Source organism: Gymnoscopelus microlampas (genome assembly GCF_963454915.1).
Source record: "Gymnoscopelus microlampas genome assembly, chromosome: 20".
NCBI classification, from domain to species: domain Eukaryota; kingdom Metazoa; phylum Chordata; class Actinopteri; order Myctophiformes; family Myctophidae; genus Gymnoscopelus; species Gymnoscopelus microlampas.
The window spans coordinates 13,061,030-13,087,458 of record NC_139957.1 but is presented as its reverse complement, the minus strand read 5'-3'; the positions used below and the strand labels follow the sequence as shown (position 1 = coordinate 13,087,458).

The following is a 26,429-nucleotide window of genomic DNA, read 5'->3' as shown; positions in this document are numbered from 1 at the left end:
TGTTTGTTCCAGGGGAAGGCCAGGGAGGGCCAGCAGGTTCAAACCAGAGTGAAAGCCCTGAATGCTCAATACCAAGCTCTGGTCTCCCTCAGCATCAACAGGTTCTCTACCAGCCACAATATTATTCACCATCAATCCATTATCACTCACTACCTGATCATCTCATCTCATCTTGATCTCATCTCATCCCTCATGCTCTTCTTTTCATCTCTGTCTCATCTTCTCTTCCTCCATATCTTCCCTTTCATATGTCGCCCCCTCTTTTTCTCTCTCTTCTCCCTCCATCCTCCTCTTCTCCTCTGCTGTGCAGGAGGAGACAGTTGGAGGGCCAGTTGAGGCTGTTTGAGTTTCTCCAGGAGTGTGAGGAGCTGGAGGCCTGGGTGTATGAGAGGTGGCTGAGGTTGCAGACGGCAGGCCTGGGGAGAGACCTCAGCCAAATTACACTGGCCTTACATAAACACAAGGTCAGACTCACACAAGCACAAGTGCACAAATGTACACATTCTTTCTGGGTCATTCTCTCCCTTCATTAATTAACACAATGTTAGACCCATAAATGCTCATTAAAATTGTTCACTTGGGATAGATGATGACAATAAAGCTTTATTTGTATAATAAATACAGTTTGGTCCAAAGTGAGCTTCAAGCACCCACCAACCGACCCCCACAATGCATCAGAACAAAAGTTGCATATAGAGGCAATGTAAAAACAAGAGTTTCCAAGCAAACATGGGTTTGTTGCACAAAGACCTGATAAGAAAAGTCTAGCGACAGAAAGAATGTCTGAAAGTTGTGTTGTAATGTTTGAAAAACTAAGAAAAAGATAGTATATTTTAAATGGCCTGGTTCTCTTCCCAGGTTCTGGAGGCAGAGATCCAGTCCCAGGAAGCTGTGTTTCAGGGCGTTGTGGGTCGAGGTCAGGATCTGGGTTCTAAGCAGGATCAGGTGGGTCAGCGGGCGGTACAGAAGTGGGTCAAAACCCTGAAGAAACAGTGGAACCACCTGAGAGATGAGGTTGTGGCCCGTCGCAACAAACTACATGCTGCTAACACTATCAAACAGGTGAGTGTTAAACTTCAGTCTAATTAATACTGTCAAACAAGTTATTATTAAACTGCAATCTAATACCAACAGGTTAGTATAACTACAGTCTAATACCATCAAACATGTTAGTATTAACCACTTGAGCCCCAGCATGCCTATTCTGGGGGGGAACATTAATAGCAGATCTACAAGCTCAAATACAGCTACTTTGGCGAAGAGATTTGGTGTAGATGGAAAGATGTGGTCCGAGTACTGTAGTACAGTAACTCAAGTCTGTTTCACTATGACTAGAGGGTTTAAGTGGTTAAACTAGAGACTAATACCATCAAACATGTTAATATGAATTTACAGTCTAATACCATCAAACATGTTAATATGAATTTACAGTCTAATACCATCAAACATGTTAGTATTACGCTACAGTAATACCATCAAACACATTAGATTATTTCTTTTTTGATATTATGCTATCATAATATCAACTGATGCTAGGTTTTGGTTTACCTGTGATCCTAGATTACTGAGGCACTACACTGTCTCTATACATTTGATCTATGTGTTTACCTTGCTTACTGTAAGTCGCTCTGGATACAAACCGTCTGCTAAATGCCTAAATTGTAAATCGTAAACTACAGTATACTACCATCAAACATGTTATGAAACTTCATTCTTAAATATCATCTTTCCTGCCCAGTATTTCGCTGATGTGACAGAAGCTAACTCCTGGCTGGGGGACAGGAAGCCCCTGCTGACCAGCGAAGATCATGGGAAAGATGAATCGAGCACAGCAGCCCTGCTTCAGCGCCACCTGCGGTTGGAGAAGGAGATGGCAGCCTACGCCAGTGAGATAAAACGGCTGGCAGAGCAGGCCAGGAGCGCTGCACAACTAGCTCCTCTTACTGTGAGTACTGGCCTCTAGATCAGTGGTTCTGGGAACCCAGGCTCGTTTTCTATTATACCAGCTACTGTAAAGTAGTTACTGACATTCACCTGGTGTACCTGGTCTTATACAATACAATACAATACAATACAATACAATACAATACAATACAATACAATACAATACAATACACATACTGTACCTGTACTATTAGGCAGACAGACAGACAGACAGACAGACAGACAGACAGACAGACGCGCACACACACGCGCACACACACACACACACACACACACACACACACACACACACACACACACACACACACACACACACACACACACACACACACACACACACACACACACACACACACACACACACACACACACACACACACACACACACACAGAGAGTGAAATAAATGGACAGAATCAGAATTCAGAATCAGCTTTATACGGGGACGGAAACACAGTCAGACATTCAGACTGTTAGACAATTAGACACACAGACAGGCATGATCATCATCATCAATGGTGATCACTCAAAAATCAAGCACAGTATGATTGTCCTGTTGGTGGATCGTCAGGTGGCTAGAGTTCAATCCTACAGGTTCTGTTGCAGTGGTAGCATTTAGTAGGAATGGTAGTTTTTGATGGTGGATCTCTCCTTTCTTTGTTGCCTCTTTGCTTCTGTTCCCCCCCAGAATAGGGGTGCTAGGGGTTCAAGTGGTTAAGAGCCAGGCCTCCACAGACATACAGACGAGACATACAGATCCAGACAGCTAGATGGATGGGAAATCTAACAGATAACCAACCAGATGTAAACATAAGTATTTTGTCATAATCCTTGTATAAGTGAAGTGCCTTTTCTGTTTCCCTCTTCTGGTGTAGGCTGAGGCTCAGCAGAGTAAGATGGCCCAATACAGTGACTCCTCTGGTGAGGAGGAGGGACCAGGAGCAGTGACATCACCCAGAGCCAAGAGCAGGGCAAAAGGTGTGACTTCCTCCATTCAGAGCCAGGAGGTCAAAGCTAAAGTCCGCTTCAGATACAACAAAGGTACAGCTTTACCTCCCTTTTCTCCACACTATATCTCTTTAATTATTCATAATAATAATAATAATAATATATGTTTCTCTGATCTGGCTGAAACCTTGCCCAAATTTGGAGTCATACAGTACGTCATAGATATGTCATAGATGACTAACGTCACAGGCTGGCCACATGAAAGAGATTCACATTTGGAACCATGCGGTTCCCAAGTGGATCCTGAGATCCACATTGTTTGCAATGAAGAAAATACAAAGAACATCCATGTACACTGTAACACTACAATTCAATATGAATTCAAAAATAGAATATTTTTATAAAATAGCTTATGAAGGTATACAGTACGAATATTTAGATAAAATAGGCGATCTACAAGCTCACAACACGTCGAGATACGACGCGTTGTGAGCTTGTAGATTTGTAGATATGCTATTTTCAAAGCATTTGGAAACTTGTGAAATGGGACTTTCTGCAAAATGAGTACTTTTACTTTCAAATCGTATGTATATTTTGATGCGAATACCTTTGTACTTTTAGTAAGTACATTTTGGATACCGGACTTTTATTTGTAGCAGAGTATTTCTACATTGTGTGTACTTAAGTACACAATGTGAGTACTTCTTCCACCACTGATGAACAGCCCCTTGGTTCCTTCCTCCAGGTGAGGTTCCCTGGGAGCGTAACGAGATAGTGAGCATCATCTCTACAGAGCAGGATGGAGACAAAGTCCTGGCCAGAGATGGAAGAGGACACCAGCAAGCCATCCCCAGCACTTACCTCAACATGCTACCTGCTGCAGTACAGGTCGTTATGTAGACAAACTTCCACTCAATAGAAACTTTACTATGTTTTGCATGCACGCTAATATTGTTGCTGTCGAGCAGAAACCTCTCATACTACAGCGACACACAAAAGCATGAAAAGTAGCAGATCTACAAGCTCGAAATATGGCGCGAAGCTATGTGTTTTGAGCTGTCGATCTGCTACTTTTGCTTTTTTTTTATTTGAATCCTGAAAAGTAACAGTTGTGTAGTAACCAACCAAGTAACCAATGTGAGGTTTCCACCCGACAGAGCCGATATGCTGATCTTACCCAATTAAGGCAATACTCTGATCATTGAAATGGTCATGTAAACACCCTTATCTTATTTGTTTTGGGTCTTTCAAGCCTTGATGGAGAAAATGAATTGACAAACATATATTTTATTTATATGTTTATTTGACAGGGACAACACAAAAGCAATTTATCAAGTTATATCCACTTTTCACATCATGTGTCTTCTGCAGACCGGTCTGGCCCTAAGCGCTGGGTGGGAGTTTTGCATGAACCAAAAAGTGGAAGAGCCAGTCAGCGTCTGCACTCAGGGCCCTGTGATTGACAGACGCTAATTGGCTCTTCCATGTTTTTGGTTTATGCAAAACGCCCACCCAGCTTGGGGCCAGACCGGTCTGCAGAAGTCACATGAAAATGTGAATTCACGCGACCCGGATGGGTTACCAGGCTAGTGAAACTCCTCACTGTCAGGTGAAAAGAAGCAGCTGTCAACTCCGCAGTGTGCATGGGGCAATTAGCAATGGATAAACTGCAGGGAAAAGAAAATAAAAAGTTATTTTTCAATAGTTTTCAATAGCTGCTGCAGCTGACATTTATAAACATATCGCAATGCCCAAACTAAAACCATTCACTCTGAATAGGCTCCCTCCCCTGCCTCCCCTGCCTCCCCTGTCTCCAACACCGGTGTGGCAGAGAGCCCAACCAGGAAGCTGAGTCGCCCGAGGCGTAGACGGTCGATGCGTCGTGGAACAGCAGAGATCCAGACCACGTGGCTGCCAGACCTCCACTACCAGAGAGACACCATAGAAACTACACAGGCCGCTCTGGATCAGGACTACAACTCCCTATACAATCTAGTTAAGGTGAGAAGAGTGTAAATGTTGTTTAGTCATATTAGAATTCATTTTATATCAATTTATTCTTTATATTAAATTACAGAGCACCGAAGTCTGACATCAGTGCCGCTAGAGAGCACTATTCCCCTGGGTAACAGCGTTATTTTTGTCTTAATCTTAGATCGTGTCATATAAGAGCTAAAAATAAACAAACCACCCCAGCGATTTTACTAATGAAAAAGTAAAAATGTATCCAAAGAGTAAGACTTTTTTTTCTCCAAACACAGACGTTATCAAATGTAACTCAATATCATAAAAGACACAGAGTCATACCTGACAAAATCGGCGGGGTGGTTTGTTTATTTTTGGAGCACAGTTCTTATATGACGCGATATAAGATGTGCCTATGGGAATTCCAATACAACAAATAACGCCGTGACCCAGGGGTAGTGGGAGTGACGTTAGGACTTAGGGTACTCTATACTGATCAGTATCCGAATCTTAATGAGCCTTTGAAGGCAAGGTTAATTTGTTTACCTGGCATCATATAGTTTCTATAGTTTCAATGTGCAGATTATTATTTTTTATATTATATTGCTTAGAGACTAATGCTAGGTTCTTGATTTACCAACGTTCCTAGTTTACTGAGGCACTACACTGTCTCTCTGCATTTGATGTATGTGTTTACCTTGCTTACTGTAAGTCGCTCTGGATAAAGAGCGTCTGCTAAATGCCTAAATTGTAAATTGTCATTACAGCTCATTAAGGCTCATTACGCATACTTAAACTAAACTTTTTGTTTTTTTTTAACTACATTTTTATTGGAACAAAGAAATTTACTTAAACTAAACTTAAGCTAATTCAAAGAATTAGGAAAATATATTAACAGATTAATAATGGTGTATTGTGTCTTCAGACTAAGAGGAGAACTCTGGAGGAGATGGTGCGTTTGCATCGCTTCTATAACAGCTGTCACGAGTTTGAATCCTGGATTGAAGACAAGGAGAACATCTTGCACACCTTCAAAACTACCCCTGACAACATAGGAGTGGTACAGGCCAAGTACGAGGTACAAAAATCCACTTATTTTCTAAAACATTCCAACAAATGAAAGAGAAAACCTACTGGGTAAGACTTTATATTAAGGTTGGGTCTATAATGCATTATAACCACATTTATAAGGCATTATAATGTACTACTTATAAGGCATTTTAACACTTGTTATGAATGTTTATTATTATGTATAACAACTTATAACAAGGTTTATGAAGTATTATGACTAATACTTATATAATTTATAAGATAATGCATTATAATTTCAGTGGAACAGCACATTATAACTACCAGGTACCACTTTACTTAAAGGTTGTGCCTATAATGCATTATAATCACATTTATAGTTCATTACAATGCATCATAATGCATTATAATGCACTTATGATGCTTCATATCAGTCGTTATAAATGTGTTTATAATTACTAGACCATACCCGGTCGACGCATCCGTGGGGGGATATGCGCACATGATCTGGCAACCCGGGAGGCAGTTCGTCCCATAGCTGGGCAGCCCCGTAACCATGGCGACATTCTTTGACACAAAAGCGCTAATAAGAAGCTGAGATTTGATGAAATTGAAAAACGGGCTTCACAGTTAAGTTCAGATGGTAATGGTCGATGGCTGTGTGCAAAATCAGAGCAATTGGTCCAGCCACTGAGGAGAACCGGGTAGCTTCACCTACTCCCACTACAAACGGACAGAGGTTACTAGAATTATAGTATGATGCATAACAACAGGACAGCTTAGTATTGGGATGTTCTGATGCCAGAACTACATACATGTGTGAGAAGCAGACACTATATGTTCCTGAAACTGTCACAAAGATAAACTTTGTGACTGTTCACAAACATTCTTACACTGATTTTGCCTCTGCGCTCCAGAACTTCCTGACTGAGTTGGCAAGTGGACGGGCCCAGCTGGATGACATCATCAAATTGGCAGAGGAGTTGGTGAAGAGCCGCCACAGCAAACAGAAAGAGATACAAGCGAGAGAGAGACAGGTCTCACTCAGGTACGATGGAGACAGTTTCAGGTGGTTCTCAGGTGGGATAGTGAGACATGCTGTTGGTTAGAGATGCAGATCTCACTCAGTTAAGACAGAACCGACAGACCGAGAGACAGGAGACAATCAGGTCACGGGCAGTAACAGAAGGTGAAAGAGATGCAGGTTCAGGTCTCATGCATAAGACAGACAGACGGACGGACGGACGGACGGACGGACGGACGGACGGACGGACGGACGGACGGACGGACGATTCAGTTACATTTTAACATAGAAAAAATAAAAACAAATAAAACATGTGATGAATTATTGAAATCATATTTATTGTGTAATAATACAAATAAAAACATAACATACAAACAACATAAAAAATGTAAGGTATTTGCATTTTATTTTTAACAATCACCTGAAAATGTAAATGTTAAATAACTTCAGCATAATAAACAGGAATGTAATGAATACAGACGTTTTTTTATGAAGAAAAAAAGGAGGATGTGATGAATAGCATGAATAAATATATAACATTAATAAAGGTGAATTGATTATTTTTCAGGTGGGATCGTGTCCAGAGGTTGAAGGACGAGAAGGGTCATGAGCTGTTGAGTACAGCTGATGTTCACTCCTTCCTCCAGAGCTGTGAGGAGGCCAGAGGCCAACTCCAGGGACAGATAGACCAGCTAGACACCACCGACATGGGCTTCACTCCCACCACCTCCAGCCTCCTGATGGAGGAGAAGAGCCTGGCTCAGGCCCACAGGGACATCCAGACTCTGGAGGGGAAGATAGCCTACCTGAAGAATGTTGCCAAGATGTACGGCTCAATAATGGCGGTTTCAACTGTTTAATTAAGTGGCATTATTCCCTGTGTTGCTCAATTCACCCATTGTCAAGTCCCAACTGTGGTCCCGGCCCTCTTCCACGCCCATTGAGAGCTATTGCTAGTTTGGACAAATGTCCCCTCTCCATCCGCTACCAATGAAAAGACGTGTTTTTCAGTTGCCCCGTATTGATGTTTAACTAGACTGCCGATTGGGCACAGATCTACTTGGGAATGATGCAAGTCGGGAACGATACGAATTGGGAATGCATGCCCCACCCCGTTATGCAATAACTCTCGTACCCGTCTGTCTGTGTCCCTTTGTGCCCATATATGGAGTTCTGTATATGTCTGTCTTCCTGTGTCCCTTTTATGCCCATATATGGAGATCTCTGATGTCATCAGTATATGCCTATATATGGGCATATCGGTCAGATCGGCGGTTCTGGACAACCACCTATCCGAACGACTTGACTGTAACATGGGGTTTTTCCCTCCAACAACTGGGTATTTTTCGTATGTTTAGCTAACTTAGTAGTGTTATATTTTATGGTAGGTGCTGCTAGCTGTCTCGCCCCACCAAAGAAGCCCGCTGGTTGGTCGGTCAGGGACCAATCAGAAGGCTGACAATGGATGAATGGGGTTCCATTCCCACTAAGGCTACCCACTCTAAAATGTATAAACTCAATCAATGTCATTGTGTTCCTGTGTGACAGGAAGCAAGACTGCAGTCCTGCTGAGAGTGCTGCCATCATGGATGAGGTCAGAGGTTTGGAGGCTCTGCTCAAACAGGTGAGAATGCCTTCTATCATGTCACCTGGTTACAATTTTGATGAGCCGTCAGTCGACAGACAGTAGGACAGCTGAGCAGAAGACAGTGTAGGAGAGACAGACAGTAGGAAAGCTGAGAGGGACAGTGTAGGAGAGACAGACCGTTGGAAAGCTGAGAAGGAGACAGTGTGGGAGAGACAGACTGTAGGACAGCTGAGCGGAAGACAGTGTAGGAGATACAGACAGTAGGAAAGCTGAGAGGGAGACAGTGTAGGAGAGACACTGGAGAGAAGGCTCTAATGGGATCTTATCCTAGACCAGCAGAGGTCCACGTGTGTCTTCTTATTTGTATTTAAAATAGTTCATTTTCACATACTGTGTAAAAGCTTAAAACCCCTGTTCTCCTGTTTAGGTGAAGCAGCAGGCTGGTGATAAACAGCGTCACCTGGATGAGGCCAGACGCCTTCACAGCTTCCAGCTGCAAACCAAAGACCTGCAACTCTGGGCGGGGTCAGTACAGGACCGCCTCCTACAGGAGGAGTCAGCCACAGATGTAAGCTCCGCCCTCAACCTGCTGGAGCAACACCAGGATCTACGACAGGAGATGGAGGAGAAGAGGAGCAGGTGAGGAAAGGAGAGGAAATCAATCAATCAATCAATCAATCAATTAGCGCATTAGCAGGCCACCCTCCCGTTTCTCGTGGTTGTATCTCCATTCTTTTCATATGTTGTTCTAATGTCCATGATCTCTACCGATGTCCCATCCCTGATGTTTCTGTCATGCGTCTTGTCTCAGACTGAAGGACATGGTCAGACTGGGTAAATCCCTGCAGCAGACCTCCGCCGGGAAGAGAGGGGGCGTTGACATACAGCAGATCTTGGACAAGCTCAATGCCGATTGGATCAAGCTGGAGAAGATGTGGGCCAGTAGGAACAGGCGGTTGGAGCAGGGGGTGGAGTTCCAGAGGCTGAACCAGGAAGGGGACAGAATAGAGGCAGCGCTGTCTGGACACGAAGCCAGGCTCAGAGTCAAAGATGTTGGGGTAAGAAAGATTGAGGCCTGCCTGCCTGGTAGTGTCTACTTATTGTCAAAACAACATGATCATAGGACTAAGACACATCATGTAGGAATCCTGCACAGCCATGGTGTTTAAGATACAGTATGTGGTCAATAGATATGAGCCCACTAAATGTGTGTACATGAGCCTTTTTATTATAGACATTACAGTAGGTGTTCAAACCCTTGAAAACCCCTACTGTATTTGTACAGTTTTTTCTCCTTCTGCAGCGGTTTTGCAAATTCCCAAGAAATTGTACAAAGTAAAAAGTAATTTTCACCAATGATTGAAAGTTGTGTGCTTTACTTATACAACATTACCCCAAATGGCTTGATGGGGGCCATATAATTAAAGGTCAAAATGGTGAACTTTGAAAAGTCGAATTTACAAGAAACTTAATTGATTTACTACATACTATATCTGTGTTTATTCCTGTGTTCTAGGACTCAGTTGACAGTGTCCACAGTCTGCTGGGCAGACAGGAGGAGCTGGAAGATCTGCTGAAGGCTCTGGAACAGCGAATCAACCTGTTCTCTGAACACAGCCAGGAACTCATCACCAAGAAACACTACGCTGCCAAACAGTAAGACAGACAGACAAAGACTTGTAAATATTGTAGAAAATATTGTATTATTTTTTATAGTTGCCTTACTACTTATTTAACTTTAAACCTTAAGACTACATAGTTCTGCCTTGTGTTTGCTGTGTGGATGTATGTACTGTATGTGTCAGTTTGTGTCAGTCTTTTTATTTGTTTTTCAGTATTCAGGAACATTGTGAAAGTATCCAGGACAGAAACAGGAAGCTGTCAGAGAGCAGCAGACAGCGGAGGAACCTTCTGCTGTCCTCCAAGAAATACCAGGTACAAAACTAACCAACAGCACCATACATATCGTTGAAACATCATACACTTTTTATGTTATGTCACCTGCTACAAAACCAACTAACTGACTTAATAAACTGTTGTCAGCTGTTGGACAGGACAGTATACTATGTTGTGTGTTGTGTGTGTGGTAGGAGTTCCAGCGAGACGCTGACGAGTTGTTGCTGTGGATGGAAGAGAAGATGAAGGTGGCGGAGGACGAGTCGTACCGTGACCCCACCAACATCCTGCGGAAGCTAAAGAAACACGAGGCAGCAGAGAGAGAGATGCTGGCCAACCAGGTGTGGCTGGACAGACTCAACCAGGTGAGAGAAGACAAGGTGTAGGCCTATAGGTTCCCCACATACTTCTGATTCTCAACCTTTTCAATTTCAAGGACCCCCCAGTTAGACATGCAGTAGGTCAGTGGTTCCCAACATTTTTAGCTCGAGACCCAAAAGAGAAATTTGATGTCTCCCCAGGACCCAAACTAGTGAAAATAGCAGATCTACAGTACAAGCTCAAAATGCGTCGCAATGTGACGCATTTTGAGCTCGTAGATTGGCTATCTTCACTACTTCTTAAACGTTTTTGTTTTAAGTTATGGAATTTCCTTGTTAGTTCTTTTTGAAAATGCATGAAATTCTCTGGGGAAAAAATCCGGAAAAAAAAGAAATATTTACGTTCAATTTACAAAAATGTGTCAAACAGTGCAGTATGTCATTTGATACGATTTTATCTCTGGGACCCCAATCTACACTTTAAAATTCACAGTGTTATTTTGATCCGTAAAAGGTCCATTTGGGCCCCTGGTGGTCCTCGGACCCACAATGAGAACCAGTGCTCTAAAAGTTGCAGTTTAAAAAGCTACAACATTATGAAACACCCACATCAGACTCCTCTTCCTCTCCCATTTCCCTCACTTTCTTCTCTTTTCTCCCCCTTTCCCTGTCGCCCTACTCTTTCAGCTAGGAGAGGAGATGCTGTCAGAAGGACACCACAACAGTCAGAGTATCCGTAGGAAGTCTTCTCAGGTCAGCAGCAGATGGAACAGACTACAGAACAAGATGGCCGAAAGAGGAGACAAGCTGAGACAAGCTGGACAGCAGGAGCAACTCATGGAACTACTGCAGGTATCTAACCAAGACATCTAACCTGACTGGCCAAAGATCAAGTGGGAAGGAAGCAGTGGTGTAAAGTAACCAAGTATATTTACACAAGTACTGTACAAAGTAAAGTACAATTGTGAGGTATTTGTACTTTACTTGAGTGTTTCCAACTTCCAATACTTTTACTTCTACTCCACTACATCTCAGAGGCAAATATTGTACTTTTACTCCACTACAATTATTTGAAAACTTAGTTACTATAGTTACTTTGCAGATTTTGATTATTATTACGAAACATACATTAACCACTTCAGCCTTATATACATTTCGGCCATTTGAAAATGGCCGATCTACAAGCTCACAATGCGACGCAATGCGACGCATTGTGAGCTTGTAGATCTTCTATTTTCAAAAGATTTGTATACATTTGAAAGTAATGGGACATTCTGCATAATGAGTACTTTTACTTTTGGTACTTTGAGTACATTTTGATGCCAATACTTTTGTACTTTTACTCAACTACATTTTCAATTCTGGACTTTGACCTGTAACAGTATTTCTATATTGCAGTATTGATACTTTTACTTAAGTAAAGGATGTGAGTACTTTTTCCACCACTGGAAGGAAGGGTTAGAACCCCCAGGTGTGTTTTTAATTGAATTTTCCCCTGTTCTCAGGATGCTAAACTGAAGACAGAAGCCACCCAGAGAATGCTTCATAATGCCGCCAAAGGTCATGATCTTCGCTCCAGCAGACAGTTGCTCAAGGTGAGGTGACCCTCAGCATTCAGCGCTGTCTCCCTCTCAGCTTTACTACTGTCTTTCTCTCTTACGTTATCTCCTTCTCAGCTTTCCTAATACTGTCTCTCAGCTTTCCTACTACTGGCTGTCTCTCCTGCATTGGCTCCCTCTCAGCCTTCCTACAGTCTAACTTCATACTGTATCAATAATGAAAACATTATGTAGGATGCCTGTTTTGCTTTAAAACAAAAAAGAAAGGACTTTTATAGTTAAGTGGTTCTTAACTATACTAAAGTGACTTATGGATTATAATGGAGACTGCTGTTAAACATGGAATCTTTGTCTCTCCAGGAACATGAACAGTTGGAGCAAGAGGCCAAGGAGCTAGCGGAGAAGATGAACTCTATCGTTAGCAGAGCTAAACACCTCGCTACCAACCACTTCAACTCACAACGCATACTGCAGGACACAGACACATACCTCAAACTGTGAGTACACCAATAGTAGTAACATGAAGTGACGCAATGTCAGCGCACCAACCCCGGCAATGCCAGGCAAGCTTGTCTAGAATTCCTGGAATCTCTGTGTTGTCTGTCTCTCTCTTTATACCCAAATATGGAGATGAATAACATTTCCTATTATAATGTACTATGTCCGTGTGTCCATCTGTCTGTATGTTTGTAGTTACCGTATCTCGAGAACCTTCCAACCAATCGACTTCAAACTCGCCGCGCGCATCGCAGGCGACCCGGGGGAGTGCCGAGTGAGTCAGATAGGCGGTTGTCTAGAACCACCGACCTGACCGATATGCACATAAATAGGCATATATGGAGATCCGGTTGTCCATTACAGCCGATCCGACAGCTATGCCCATATATGGACAAGCCTATATATGGGACAGACCGACTTCAAACTCTGCGAGGATCCGATATTTCTCACACACACCCCCCAGGAAAAATAAGGCTCTAGCAGTGTGTTAACATTGTTCCATACATTTAAAGTTTCATTTCAAATAAAAGTACCGTCCGCTACCATCCACTTTCAACATTAGCCCACACATCCCTCTCCCCCCGCAGTCCTACTCTTCTTCACCGGGGAAGGAACTTGCAAGCTCATTGGTTAGTGTGTGCTGTTGCCCTGCCCATAGGAAGTGTGTCGGTTGTCCCGATTGGCTCTGACCCGGAGGGTAAATGAAGAAGGGGCTGAGCTCCATGGCTAAGGCTGACGTCACCAGGCCCACGCCCCCCACCCGCTCTGAGCAGGGGTGGTACACCCGTCCACTGGCTGGATGCATGTAGAGGCTCTCTGGACGGAATGGCACTGACAGCTTCTCTCCTCCCCCACAGTAGGACAGTGTTCCCACGGACCCCCCTGAGCCCTGATCTAACAGGTGGGTAAACACCAGGGGCCGGTCATCGCAGCGCAGGAAGTTCCTTTCCCGCCCACACAGCGACAGGAAGGGGAAGTCCTCCTGGTACCTCCCACTCTGATTAAAACGCAGGCGGTTGAAGAGGAAGGCCAGGAAGCGTTTATCTTTGAAGCAAGTGACAAAATTCTTCACTTTGGTATCGTCAAGGAACAGCTGTCCTTGGTGGTCGACGTAATAGAAGTATTCACGGATGCGAGGTTCAGGGCTCTGGCCCTGGATGTAGGTGACGTTGGTCCGAAAGGAGTTGGGAGCGGTCATGTTGATGTTAGACAGGCATCGTACAGCCTTGAGTCCACTGCTGACAGCCAAAGCCGACGGCCACAACATGACTGAATGAGTGGGACCACACTGAGATCAGAGCCTGTTACAACTAAAACCAACCAAGAATCGTGTTACAGATGCGATAAGCAACACACACGGTAAACAGATCACTTAATTTTACGCTGCACTTGTTCAGTACAGAAACATGTACCCGAGCGAGCCCTGTGTTATCGTGTCACGCACAAACTGGAAGGACTTTCCCATTCAAAACAAAACATCACCAGCCTATTATGATTTATTTGACTAGTGCAGTACCTGTGACTATTTGGAGGCCAGTCTATGACGTCAGCACTATGATGTCAGTAATCTCCATATTTGGGCAGTACTATGACAGAAGCACTAACCAAATACGGATATGAGTGACGTCATAGCACTCTAGCTTTGCATTGTGTCAGTACTGTGACGTCAGTCTTGTCCATATTGTCATAATCTAGGCACACAAACAACTTCATCAGCTTTATCCTTCTAGTGAGTGAGTGAGAGAGTGAGTGAGCGTATATGTATGTATATAGGCATACAGTATATGGAGATCCAGTTGTCTAGAACCACAAATCTGACCATATGGGCATATATGGGCACATACTGAAGACATCAGGGATCTCCATATATGGGCATAAGAAGGACACAGACAGACAGAACGGTTAGTCTGACAATGGGTACAACGGGTATTGCATAACCGGGTAGGTCATGAATTCTCAACATTCTTTGTTCCCCAGACTTGCAGTACTGTCGTCATAGTACTGACAACATAGAGTGGCCTCCAAATACTCTGACAACGGGTACTGAAGTCATAGGACTGTTGTTATAGAGCAGATGAAGGCTTCCTGTTTTCAACATTTACCGGGTGGAATTACAGTCCCTGTAACAAGATTGTGGATAGATAGTGTGATATTTCTTTGAGCTTTTTGAGGCATTTATCATTGAGGCTACAAGAACAGCAGCATTAGCAGAATTAATTCATGTCTGCAAGAAAGAAAGTAGCAAGCAAAAGGAAAGCGGCGGAGCGAGGTGACAGAGGGAGTAACAAATACATTGGAGCTCATGTTGGCATTTCAGATGGGATATGGAAGGCAGTGCAAGCCTGCACAGACATTGGTGGCCGTAGTTTTGCTCTCTTCCTGGGCTCCCAGCGGGCATGGACGAGGCCCGCCTTGAGCACCACTGCAGCAGCCAAGTTTCAAGAGCAATGTAAACTTCATGGGTTTGACCCAGCTCACATTGTGCCACATGGATCCTACCTGATGAACTGTGGATCACCCAAAAGAGACGTGTTTGAGAAAAGTCAGGCCATGCTCATAGATGAGCTGGGTCGGTGCCATGCCCTGGCCCTCCGCCTGTACAACTTTCACCCCGGCTCTTCTCTAGGCACCATCACCACCGAGAAATGTCTGGAGAAGATCGCAGGGGCCATCAACCACGCCCACCGCCAAGTGCCTACTGTGGTAACAGTGCTAGAGAACATGTGTTGCCAAGGCCATACTGTAGGAGGTAAGTTCTCTGAGCTGAGGGGCATCATAGACCGGGTGAGAGACCAGAGCAGGGTAGGAGTCTGTCTGGATACCTGCCATGCCTTCGCTGCAGGATATGATCTGGCTGCTGTGGACGGCGTGAAGACTGTGTTGGACGAGTTTGATCGGATAGTGGGACTTCAGTACCTCGAAGCCGTTCACCTCAATGACTCCAAAGGTCCGCTGGGCTGCCACCTTGACCGCCACGAGGACATCGGTAAGGGGAAAATCGGGCTTGCAGCATTCCGAGACATCGTTAACGAGCCAAGACTGGACAACATCCCTATGATTCTGGAAACCCCTGGACGCCCAAGATTTGAATATCCACAACAGATTAAGCTTCTGTATTCGCTCTGTGACTCCGAATACTAATGAATATACAATGAGCACAATAATTATGTGATGGCCAAGGCCAAGGACCATAGACAGTTTTCTTCAGAATATGCTTCCTTTTTCAAAAGTGTTTTTTTTTCTTTTTTTTCTGTAATGCTGCATGATTAACCTCTTCATTTCTCATAATAGTTTAAAGGAAAGGAAACAAAAAAAAAAGCTTTTGTGTAAGATTGCGTCCATTAGAACACATACCTCACCCCCTCCTTTTGACCTCTTTCATCACTGCTATTTGCACAATGTTTCGACCTAGTGCTGCTGCCAACATTTCCCATGTTGACCTGGACTCCCCGCAACAAACTGGTAATCTGTTGGCAAAGGTTTGCATTTAGTTCAGCACAAACTGTCGGCCGATGTGCCCATTGTTGTGCTAATGCCTTATAGCTGGCAGGCTGGGCTTCCAGTGTTGACAGGTCTGTTTATTATAAACAACTTCGGGCTTATTTAGCTGTAAAGTCGCTTGTAAATAGGGATGTTCCCAGCGATTCTTTTTTCACTGACATGTACACAACATTTTTGAAAACGGTTATTCGAATAATCGAAAAGTATTGATTATTACTTAATTAATTGAAATTAACACCCAGACAATAGCCAAAACTGAGCACATTTCGATCTATAAGGCAAAACTATAGTAAAAGTATATGAAAGCCATTTAAAATGTTTATACTATTGGAATCTTATACACCTGCTCCCAAATCATTAATTACATCATTTCAGTGCGCAGCGCAGACGTAGGTCATATTATAGGCTGTCACTCTAGCGCAGGTCAGAGCTCACTCTGTCTCTGAATGTAGGTTTTCATAGACCTGGTTGCTGGTTTCACTCACACAATCTGGCAACATCGAAGACAGCCCTGACCAAACCTCTTCCCGACGGTTCAAACAGCCGGCCAAAGAACTGAACATGTTCGGTTCGCCCGAATCGGCCGATAAGGCCCCGTCGGACCCCCTCACGGACCACTAACCAACGGAACAACGCTTTCCAACACTTTCCGACGCCGAGTCGGCCCTAAATCGGTGCGGTGGAAAGCTGCCTGAGGCCAATTCTAAAAACGCCCTCTAAATCCTGACCTAAGTTTTCAGAAAAAAATATTTATTCAAAAATTACAGTATATAGCAACATACATTTTTATTTTTTTATTTTTGAATAAATATTTGAAGGGGTTCCCGGATTGAAAGGTATAGTTACGTATAGGGGTTCCCGGTCTAAATGGGTTAATCACCTACAGCTGGTACAGAACGCTACCTTCTAACGGGGACCAGAAAGCTTCTGGCTTAAGCTGACCACCTCACTCTCTGTTTTTACTCTCTAGCTTTTAATTCAGTGTAAGAGTTTTTCTTAGTTTTAATGAGATGTGTTTTATTTTTGTGATTTTCTCTGGTTTTACGGTGTTTTTGTTTTATGTCTTTACTTTTCACTGTAAAGCACTTTGGTCAACAGGCATGGCCTCTAGTAATTACATTCAGTAATCAATGAACAATAAAACAAATGAAAGTCTAAACTCAAATTTGTATTCACTAAAGGGGGTATTATAGATACGTTTTTTTTCTTTAAAAAGTCACTCCAAGTACTTTCTACCTATTTCACCCAATAACCAGGGCAGTAATAATACATTCTTAAATACCAGAAAACTCTTCTTCTTTCTGTTGTGTATCTTATCTATTTTTTTGCTCTTGCCCTGTGGAGTTCCACACTGATCCAGACAAGGCCTTTCAAGTAACTGATAATGGGTAAAGCTGTGGTTCTCAAACCTTTTAACCCCCAGGTTTACACAATATGTGTGTGTGCCTGTGAGCATAGTTTAATCAAAATGTTAGATTGTGATTCTGAAAATTGAAGTTAAACCTTTACACAATATTTGTGTTATTTGAATGATAAAAAAATATTCAACGTTTTACAAAAAAAAAATTGTGGAAAATAGCAGATCTGCAAGCAGATCTACAAGCTCACACACGTTGTGAGCTTGTAGATCTGCTACTTTCAAAAAGCAGAAGTCGGTTAAAGTGATTTTAATCGTATTAACACATTTTACTGAGGACCCCCTGGAACCCCCATGGGGGTCGCCGGACCCCACTTTGAGAAACCACTGGGGTAAAGCACTAAGTCTGAATAAAGCAGAAATGCTGTACTTCTACTTTAGTGACATGGTCATACTGCTATCCATGCCCTGTGTTCGGGGGAAAAAAAGAATACTCTGGTGGAGTGTTTCACCATTTTAAGGTTGTTTTCCAGGCATCCTTGCTGAAGTAGTGCTTAGTTATTCTGACAGCAGTTTCCGCCTTTCCGTTAGCCTCTTGGTGACTTGAGGTAGTGATACGCATGTTCAAACCCCCACTTCCACAGAGTCTTGGCCACTCTAAATATGGAGTTCCACATTGTACGCTAAGCACTGGGGAAAAGAACATTGAGGTGTTCCAGCATTTTGCAAGGTCGTCATCCAGGCATCCCTTGCTGAAACTTGCTTTTGCATACAGTAGGTGCCTTGCCATTTCGACGGCAGTTTCTGCCTTTCCGTTGGCCTTGGGATACCTTAGTGATGTGTTCAAACTCCCACTTCCACAGCAAATTCCTCCTGCCCATTATTTATTTTCATTTGTTCTTTCTTTCTTTTTGAGGGGGAATTTTTCAATCATCTGTTTGATACCGACAGTGGAGACAGGATTAATGGGAAAGAACATGCAGCAAAGGGCCTCGGGTCGGCTGGGCATACCTACAGTATGCACCTAATGGCATGCGCTCTATTGGGCAAGCCACCGGGGTGCCCTTTTCCCATTATTTCTTCATTGCTGTTAATTCCACAACATCCTGTCCAACCCTTCCTCCAGTGCTCCTTCCTCTCATCTCTGTGCTATCACTGCATATGACTGCTAACCTCTTCATTTGCTTCATTGGTGGTTTCTTTCGGCAGAATACCTTGAGGCTTCAGGCATCATGCGCTGGGCTGGTGTATTTGTCGATAACGGGGATCTTGTTGGCTTCATTGCGATAAGCCAACCCGACTACACGCGGGTCATGAGGTCCTGCATTCTCTTGAGTGAAGCCATAGTCTTTAAGAGTTTTGCCGTCCTGTAACTCCTGGTTATCGTCTTTGAAGAGCCTCTGTTCCTCAGGTGCTCTCTTGATAATTCCCTCAACAATGCGCTTCACCTCATAAACAGCGGTGGACTCCGTGGCATCTACAAAGAGTGTGGTTTTCTGATGCCTGATGTTTAAGAACACACGTCCGGCCATTTCGAATGAGTTAGCAGTGAGCAAGTTAAATTACTAGTAGTTAACAAGTTGAAGTTGTCCTCTTGTGTTGCGTCTCTAACAAAGTCCCAGACTTATATACACATACAGTATGGATATAACTGACGTCATAAATCTGACGCCATAAACCGGCTCCAAGGACTAACAATTGGTATTGATGAACATCTACAAACTGATAACACGTTACGAAGCTGGGGAACCCAGCGTTGCCTGGGTTATTGCGTGGGCCCTATAATTGCCACTGCTTTACCCACACCCGCTGCCCACTAGCTGTGAATTACTGCCCGCTACCCGTAACTTACGGATAAGGGAGTTGGCACTGTCCCTAAACGGTATTTTGCGGCCGCTTTACCTGCTATTCATTATGCCGACTCCATTATTTGCGCTTGGAGGTGTGCCCGTGGGCGTGTTGTTGCATTATCCCCAAAATTGCTATTTTGGCCACACACGTTTGGGAAAGCGCACAGCGGAATCTAAAACCACCCGTAATGCCAAATTCGTTTGGTAGAGCGCGCACCTGCAATGGACATGTTGGTAGTTGGCCCGGGTGCACAACGGCACAACATTCAAAGGTTCCCTCTCTCCTAATTCTCAACGATTCTCTCTGATTCTTTTCCTATAATCTGTAGAAGTGAGAGTGTCAATTCCTTGTGTCAATTGTGTTTATATAAGATGATAGTCTATTCAAAGAAGACAATTTGCACAATGCAGTGCTCTCCAAATTACACACTTCAGTGTTATTCATCGATTACGCAGGAAATAATGGATTACAAAAATATGAAATTCTCTCTAATCAGTAACATGTACTGTAGGTGATACTTATCACTATCAAATGTGGTTTTAAAAAAAAAACAAGCCCAAAAGAAGCGACTATAGGCTACATGAGCACTTCAAACCTATATTATGTCGGCCATTAAACAATGTGCATATTTATATATGTTGGCTATTTGAAAATAGCCTATCGACAAGCTCACAACCGCAACCATTATTTACAAGCAACTTTACAGAGCCCAACGTGGCTTATAATAAGCAGACCTGGCAACACTGGCAGAGAGGGAGAGAGGAGAGCGTAAGATTGCATTGGGGATAATGGCTTGCGCAGTTTTCTCTTAAAGGCAATGGCATCTGGCACGGTGATTGGTTTTATTATTGTAACGCCCCAACCACACCTATGCGTAATGTAACGGTTAGTGCAGGTGTTTTGCGGATAAGGCAGGGGTCCCAAAATAGCAACTTTTGCACGGGAACGCCCCTTGCGCACTCCTAAATCCTCAAATAGTGGGTTTAGCCAGTGTGGCCCATTACAGGTACTTTGAGACCAGTTTATGATGTCAATAGTATGATGTCAGTACTGTGACGACAGGCATCTTCAGCCCAAGCTGCTTGTCCTTTGACTTCTAGTGTAGAATTAGCTCAAGGAAATGTTATACTAAAGTATAAATCGGGTCCTTGACTTGAAAAAGTTTGAGAGCCACATGCTCTAGTCTTGTTGCAACTGTAGTTTAACTGCTTTTTTTCCGCCAACACCAAATCTCCTCGCCAAAAAATAGCCGATGTACACGATCGATCTTCTAGGTCGGCTATTTTTGGCTAATGTCCCCCCCCCCCCCAGAATCTGGATGCTGTGGTTGAAATGGCTAATGTAGTGGGATCTCAACCCACGTCCCCTCTATATATTTGTCTGTCTCCTTCATAGCTTCAAGTCCCTCCAGAAGCCGTTGGATGGGCGGCGAGCCCAGCTGGAGGCTGCAGTGGTTCTGTTTGGCTTTTACCATGATGTGGACCTGGAACTGAGCTGGATCTCAGAGCACTACCCCTCCTCTGGACCCGCGGGATACGACAACTCACTGGCTGGAGCCATCAGCCTGCAGCAGAAACACAAGGTACCGGCAGTGGTGGAAAAAGTACTCAAATGTTTTACTTAAGTAAAAGTATCAATACTGCAATGTAGTACTCTGTTACAAGTAAAACTCCGGAATTAAAAATTTACATGAGTAAAAGTACAGAAGTATTGGTATAAAAATGTACTTAAAGTACCAAAAGTAAAAGTACTAAAATAGCAGATCTACAAGCTCACAACGCGTTGCGATGCGACGCGACGCGTTGTCGTAACTTTCTTTTTAAATCATCCCCTCAAACTCTCCCCCTGCTCCCTAAAACCCCCAGTATACCAAGAATATGACATGGTACATGGTAATAGTTATATTACAAGTATATTTATAAGTGTGTGTGTGTGTGTGTGTGTGTGTGTGTGTGTGTGTGTGTGTGTGTGTGTGTGTGTGTGTGTGTGTGTGTGTGTGTGTGTGTGTGTGTGTGTGTGTGTGTGTGTGTGTGTGTGTGTGTGTGTGTGTGTGTGTGTGTGTGTGCGTGCGTGCGTGCGCATGTGTTCTCAGGAGCTGCAGGCGGAGGTGAACGGCCACCGTAAACACCTGAACCGTGTTTTGGAGAAGGGGCGGAGCTTGGCCAAATCCAGCCTATCAGGCCGAGGGGAGGTGGAGCAGAGGTACTTCTAAATCCAGAGCATTTTACCTTCAGTTTGAACATGACAGAAAATGTACATGTCCATAGCATGAGATCTAGTTTTATTGATCTCAGAGGAGAGATAGCATATCATATCACGCAGCATAACAACAAACTTGACAACTTGTACCATAACTACCGACGTAGGGCACTTCCATTCTATGGGAGAAAAGAATGGAAGGGTACGGAGATGTGTGACCGTACCCTTACTGACCGTGACCTTGACGACTATCTTAGAATTCTCTAAAGGCCAACTGTGCTGAAGACTAAACCTACAGCTCTGGACTAATATGTAAATGTGTGTGTATGTTGTACCTGCAGGTGTAGCCACTTGACAGCAGAGTGGGAGGACCTAGAGGAGGCCTGTGACAAGAAATCAGCTCACCTGAATAAGGCTGTCACCAGAGAACAGGTGCGTGCGTGCGTGCGTGCGTGCGTGCGTGCGTGCGTGCGTGCGTGCGTGCGTGCGTGCGTGCGTGTGTCAAGAAAGAAATAACACAGCCTGGTGTTTTGTGTGTCTAAACAGCTTGCAAAATACTGTTCTGTCTCTGCTGTCATTGGTAGTCATAAGGTGGAGACGCTACTTCTACCCATGAGACATGCTGTACTATCTATATGTTTTGTATTGTGAAGGACTAGTCCAGGACTTGGTCAATTACTCTGCTGCACCATCAATGTTCGTGTCTTTGTACTGTTTTCTTCTATGTGGACATGAATCAGTTCTTAAAAAGTGTGTGTGTGTGTGTGTGTGTGTGTGTGTGTGTGTGTGTGCGTGGGCGTGCGCGTGGGCAGTTGTTGTTAGACTGTGTCGAGTTGGAGTCCAGACTAACCGAGTCTCTGAGTCTGGTCAATAGTGAGGAGTACGGCAAGAATCACCAAGCAACACAGAACCTCATAACGCAACACCAGGTAACACACACGGGACGATATATCGGCATACCCCTAACACACACGCGCACACACGCACACACACACACACACACACGCACACACACACACTCAGGCTCCATCACAAGACACTGAGCATAATGTCAGTAGATCATCCTTTTTATACTAGTGCACACAATACACAAGTACTGTATTATAAACACACAAATAACACAACATGGTATATTTAGCCATGTGCTGGCAATTCGTTTTTCTGCTACATCCCCCCCATCTCCTCTCCTGCTCCTCTCCTCTGCCAGGTTTTGGAGGGTCAGTTGGAGGTGATAGAGGGGGAGGTGGAGGACTTAAGGGAGCAGGTGGAGGATGCCGTACACAGATGGAGCCTAGAGGAGCTAAACAGACCTTACAGCCGCCTGAGCAGCCTCAACAAACAGTTACAACACCTGACTGCCATAAGGTAGTAATTTTAGTAATAATTCTACAACTGTATTATTACCTCCAGCAACAAAGTTGGACGGGGGTTATGTCTTCCCCACATTTCGTTTGTCCGTTTGTCTGTGTGTTAGCAGGATGTCTCCAAAATGTATGAACTGATTTGCATGAAACTTTGTAGAAAGGTTTGTCATGGCCAAGGCATCCGAAAATGGGGGCATCGAAAGGGTCTCAACAAGGCATTTATCTTCCAAACACTTCCACACCATGAGAGAGAAAATAATTTTCATGGGGCAATGAAGAATTGATTAACTTTTCACGCTAACTGGCCGAAGGGGTGTGTGCTGGTGGGTTTGGCCTATGACAAAAAGGATGGATACATGTAACACTACAACACTTTAAGGATACGTTTCTCAAAGTAGAACTGATTATCTTTTCATACTGATTGGCAGCCGACCTTCCTGGGTCACTTTGGAATGTCTCCAAAGCGGGCCTGTGTCATCATGTGGGGTGTCATCGAACTCGACTGACCATGGACTTGCTCATTGACCCCTGGGTCATGCCCACTTTTGTTTTTCTAATTTCGCCAAATGATGCTTTGTTGAGTGTCATTGGTCTTGGCTCAGAGCTAAACTCATTGGATGACCCCTTGGGTCGTGGCCACTAACTAACTAAGTATAACTACTAGTAGTGTGTGTGTGTGTGTGTGTGTGTGTGTGTGTGTGTGTGTGTGTGTGTGTGTGTGTGTGTGTGTGTGTGTGTGTGTGTGTGTGTGTGTGTGTGTGTGTGTGTGTGTGTGTGTGTGTGTGTGTGTGTGTGTGTGTGTGTGTGTGCGTGCGTGCGTGCGTGCGTGCGTGTACGTGCGCGCACACATGCTCGCACACATGCTCGCATGTAGGGGTCAGAGGCTGAGGGAAGTTTTGTTGCTTCATGAGTTTACTGCTGAATGTTCGGAGCTGGAGGACTGGATCAGTAAGCAGAGACAGACAGCATCATCACAGGACCTCGGAACCGACTACCAACATGTCGTGGTTAGACAGCATTTCATTCTATTTTAACACAATGAAATTGACCTACCGTACCTCCATGTCTTTATCGGTAGGGTCAGGGTTTGATTTGCTGTGGGGGTCACACTGAAATACATGCACTTCCTTTTATAATAATAATTTCTTTTGGGAAATGTAGACTGTCTGTGATGTTTGATATTTATGTTTGATTATATCATAATAAAAAATGTACTGTGTGTGTGTGTGTGTGTGTGTGTGTGTGTGTGTGTGTGTGTGTGTGTGTGTGTGTGTGTGTGTGTGTGTGTGTGTGTGTGTGTGTGTGTGTGTGTGTGTGTGTGTGTGTGTGTGTGTGTGTGTAGTTTCTGCGGGGGAAGTTTGAAGCGTTCGTGAAAAAGCAGGATGTGGAACAGGAGAGACTGAGGGGCTGTGAGGAACTGGCACACACCCTGATTAAAAACAAACACCCCCAAACTAACTCCATCAGAGACACACAGCAACAACTCAGGTGAGTTCATAAGTGAGTCAATCTGTTAGTTAGTTAGATAGATATGGACTGTTGGGTAGGTTAATTAATCTGTCTGTCTGTCTGTCTGTCTGTCTGTCTGTCTGTCTGTCTGTCTGTCTGTATGTCTGTCTTTGCATCAGGTCCTCATGGGAGGACCTCCAGATGTTGTGTAGTGAGCGACAGGACCAGCTACAGAGAGCAGAAGAGTGTCATCGTTTCCATAGCGATCTGACTGATGCTCTGACTCACATACAGGTAGGTAGCAACCTCCAGTACCCTCCTGCTGGCAGATGTTGTACTGTATATTCTGATAGGGTGTTGCCGTAGAATAAGTCAGTGCATTGCTCAGGTGATTGTCAAGTCAGGAGAGAAATATTAATATGAATGAAGATTGGGAGGAAAATTCATGACCATAATCTTATTATATATATTATTATTTTTTCCTGATGTTTCTGTAACGTTTTTTATTTTTATTTATTTTTTATTTATTTTTTTGGTTGTCATGTTGTTATTATGTATATGTATTGCTATGTGATGTCTTTTTGCTCTGTTTTTGTTTTGTGATTATTTATAGACATTTAAATACAAATGCCATATTGTTATGTTTTATACTTGAAAATGGCAATAAATATATTGTTTTAAAAAAAAATATGAATGAAGATAATTATTGTTATTAGTTGGTGGGTCACAGAGAAACAATGAAGTATTTATTATTTTGCCTTTTGCTCTCTCTCTCCTCTCCCACACCCCCTGCTCTCTCTCTCTGCTCTGCATCTGTCTCTCTGTAGGAGCAACAACAGAGTATCCCAGAAGTCATAGCAAGGGACTTAAGAGGAGTGACATCACAGACGAGGAAACATGAGGCTCTGCTTCACCAACTGGCCGCTACTGAGCAACAGGTGGACAGACACGAACAAACCCCCCCCCCCCCCCCCCCCCCCCCAAACACACACACACACACACACACACACACACACACACACACACACACACACACACATACTTCATCAGCTTTGTCTGTGTGTGTATTAGCTCCAGGAACTGCTCGATTCTGCTGACTCCATCTTGGAACTCTGCTCTCCAAACATGAAACTCCGCCTACAAGAAGTACAACAGGAAGTGGTGGAGAGATGGGAGGAGCTTCGTCTTGTCGTTGAGCAGAGGGAGGCGGAGCTAAAGCTAGCAGAACAGAGATACCTCTTCCTCAACATGGTGGGTGTCCATGGTCTAACCATATGTACGGCTCTGACCACATCCATGCTTACTATGACAAACTAGAGGCTAAAAAAGACTCCTTCTCATTCAAACCAGTAAATGCTGATGATGTGCAGAGAAAACTTTTAGCCCTCCAGCCGAACAAGGCCACCGGCCTTGACAATATCCCCACCAGATTCCTCAGAGACGCAGCTACTGCTATTGCCCCCATAGTAGCCCAAATCACAAACCTATCCATCAGCCAGTGTCACGTCCCACAGGATTTCAAATTGGCAAGAGTAATCCCTCTACATAAAAAAGGAAGCAAATTAGAACCTGGCAACTATAGGCCTGTTTCCATCCTTTGTTCCATCTCAAAGGTTGTAGAGCGATTAATTCAAGAACAAATCAACAGCTACCTCAGCGAGCATAAACTGTTGTTTGAATTCCAATCGGGCTTCAGAACCTCCCATTCCACTGACACATGCCTGATGTATTTGACCGACTACATCAAACGTGAGGTAGACGCGGGCAAATACTGCGGCATGGTCATGTTGGACCTCCAAAAAGCGTTCGACACTGTAAACCATTCAATTTTACTTGATAAGCTGAGGGCGATTGGTTTTGACTGCACATCATTAAACTGGATGAGATCCTACTTGGAGGGTAGAGAGCAAGTGGTTGACATCAACGGAACCATGTCCTC

General features: G+C 43.9%; 3 protein-coding genes across 3 annotated transcripts in view; 2 read left to right on the top strand and 1 right to left on the bottom strand.

Moving 5' to 3' along the window:
* The window catches only part of sptbn5 (spectrin, beta, non-erythrocytic 5), a gene marked incomplete at its 5' end in the record, with an annotated part of 72,388 nt that overhangs the window by 19,891 nt on the left and 26,068 nt on the right, over positions 1–26,429 (top strand). Inside the window, 29 exons of the mRNA XM_084044535.1 lie at positions 13–101; positions 311–464; positions 859–1,062; positions 1,739–1,945; positions 2,818–2,983; positions 3,636–3,778; positions 4,670–4,891; positions 5,781–5,933; positions 6,802–6,932; positions 7,477–7,734; positions 8,457–8,532; positions 8,924–9,135; positions 9,308–9,554; positions 10,013–10,152; positions 10,332–10,431; positions 10,587–10,757; positions 11,400–11,564; positions 12,218–12,307; positions 12,632–12,768; positions 20,874–21,060; positions 21,571–21,680; positions 22,019–22,109; positions 22,490–22,606; positions 22,885–23,042; positions 23,916–24,048; positions 24,384–24,529; positions 24,670–24,784; positions 25,318–25,428; positions 25,562–25,741. Of these exons, the coding sequence (XP_083900661.1) occupies positions 13–101; positions 311–464; positions 859–1,062; positions 1,739–1,945; positions 2,818–2,983; positions 3,636–3,778; positions 4,670–4,891; positions 5,781–5,933; positions 6,802–6,932; positions 7,477–7,734; positions 8,457–8,532; positions 8,924–9,135; positions 9,308–9,554; positions 10,013–10,152; positions 10,332–10,431; positions 10,587–10,757; positions 11,400–11,564; positions 12,218–12,307; positions 12,632–12,768; positions 20,874–21,060; positions 21,571–21,680; positions 22,019–22,109; positions 22,490–22,606; positions 22,885–23,042; positions 23,916–24,048; positions 24,384–24,529; positions 24,670–24,784; positions 25,318–25,428; positions 25,562–25,741 (4,413 nt within the window). The remainder of the gene's footprint in view (positions 1–12; positions 102–310; positions 465–858; positions 1,063–1,738; positions 1,946–2,817; positions 2,984–3,635; positions 3,779–4,669; positions 4,892–5,780; positions 5,934–6,801; positions 6,933–7,476; positions 7,735–8,456; positions 8,533–8,923; positions 9,136–9,307; positions 9,555–10,012; positions 10,153–10,331; positions 10,432–10,586; positions 10,758–11,399; positions 11,565–12,217; positions 12,308–12,631; positions 12,769–20,873; positions 21,061–21,570; positions 21,681–22,018; positions 22,110–22,489; positions 22,607–22,884; positions 23,043–23,915; positions 24,049–24,383; positions 24,530–24,669; positions 24,785–25,317; positions 25,429–25,561; positions 25,742–26,429) is intronic.
* Positions 13,359–14,036, bottom strand: LOC311036872 (UPF0598 protein C8orf82 homolog; the record flags this gene model as incomplete). The annotated part of the gene is made up of 1 exon (XM_084045883.1): positions 13,359–14,036. The coding sequence occupies one exon, from the start codon at positions 14,034–14,036 to the stop codon at positions 13,359–13,361; it is 678 nt and encodes a 225-aa protein (XP_083902009.1).
* On the top strand, positions 14,990–15,910 carry LOC311036871 (putative endonuclease 4; the record flags this gene model as incomplete). Its single annotated transcript, XM_084045882.1, has 1 exon — positions 14,990–15,910. One exon carries the CDS (start codon positions 14,990–14,992, stop codon positions 15,908–15,910), a length of 921 nt encoding a protein of 306 aa, XP_083902008.1.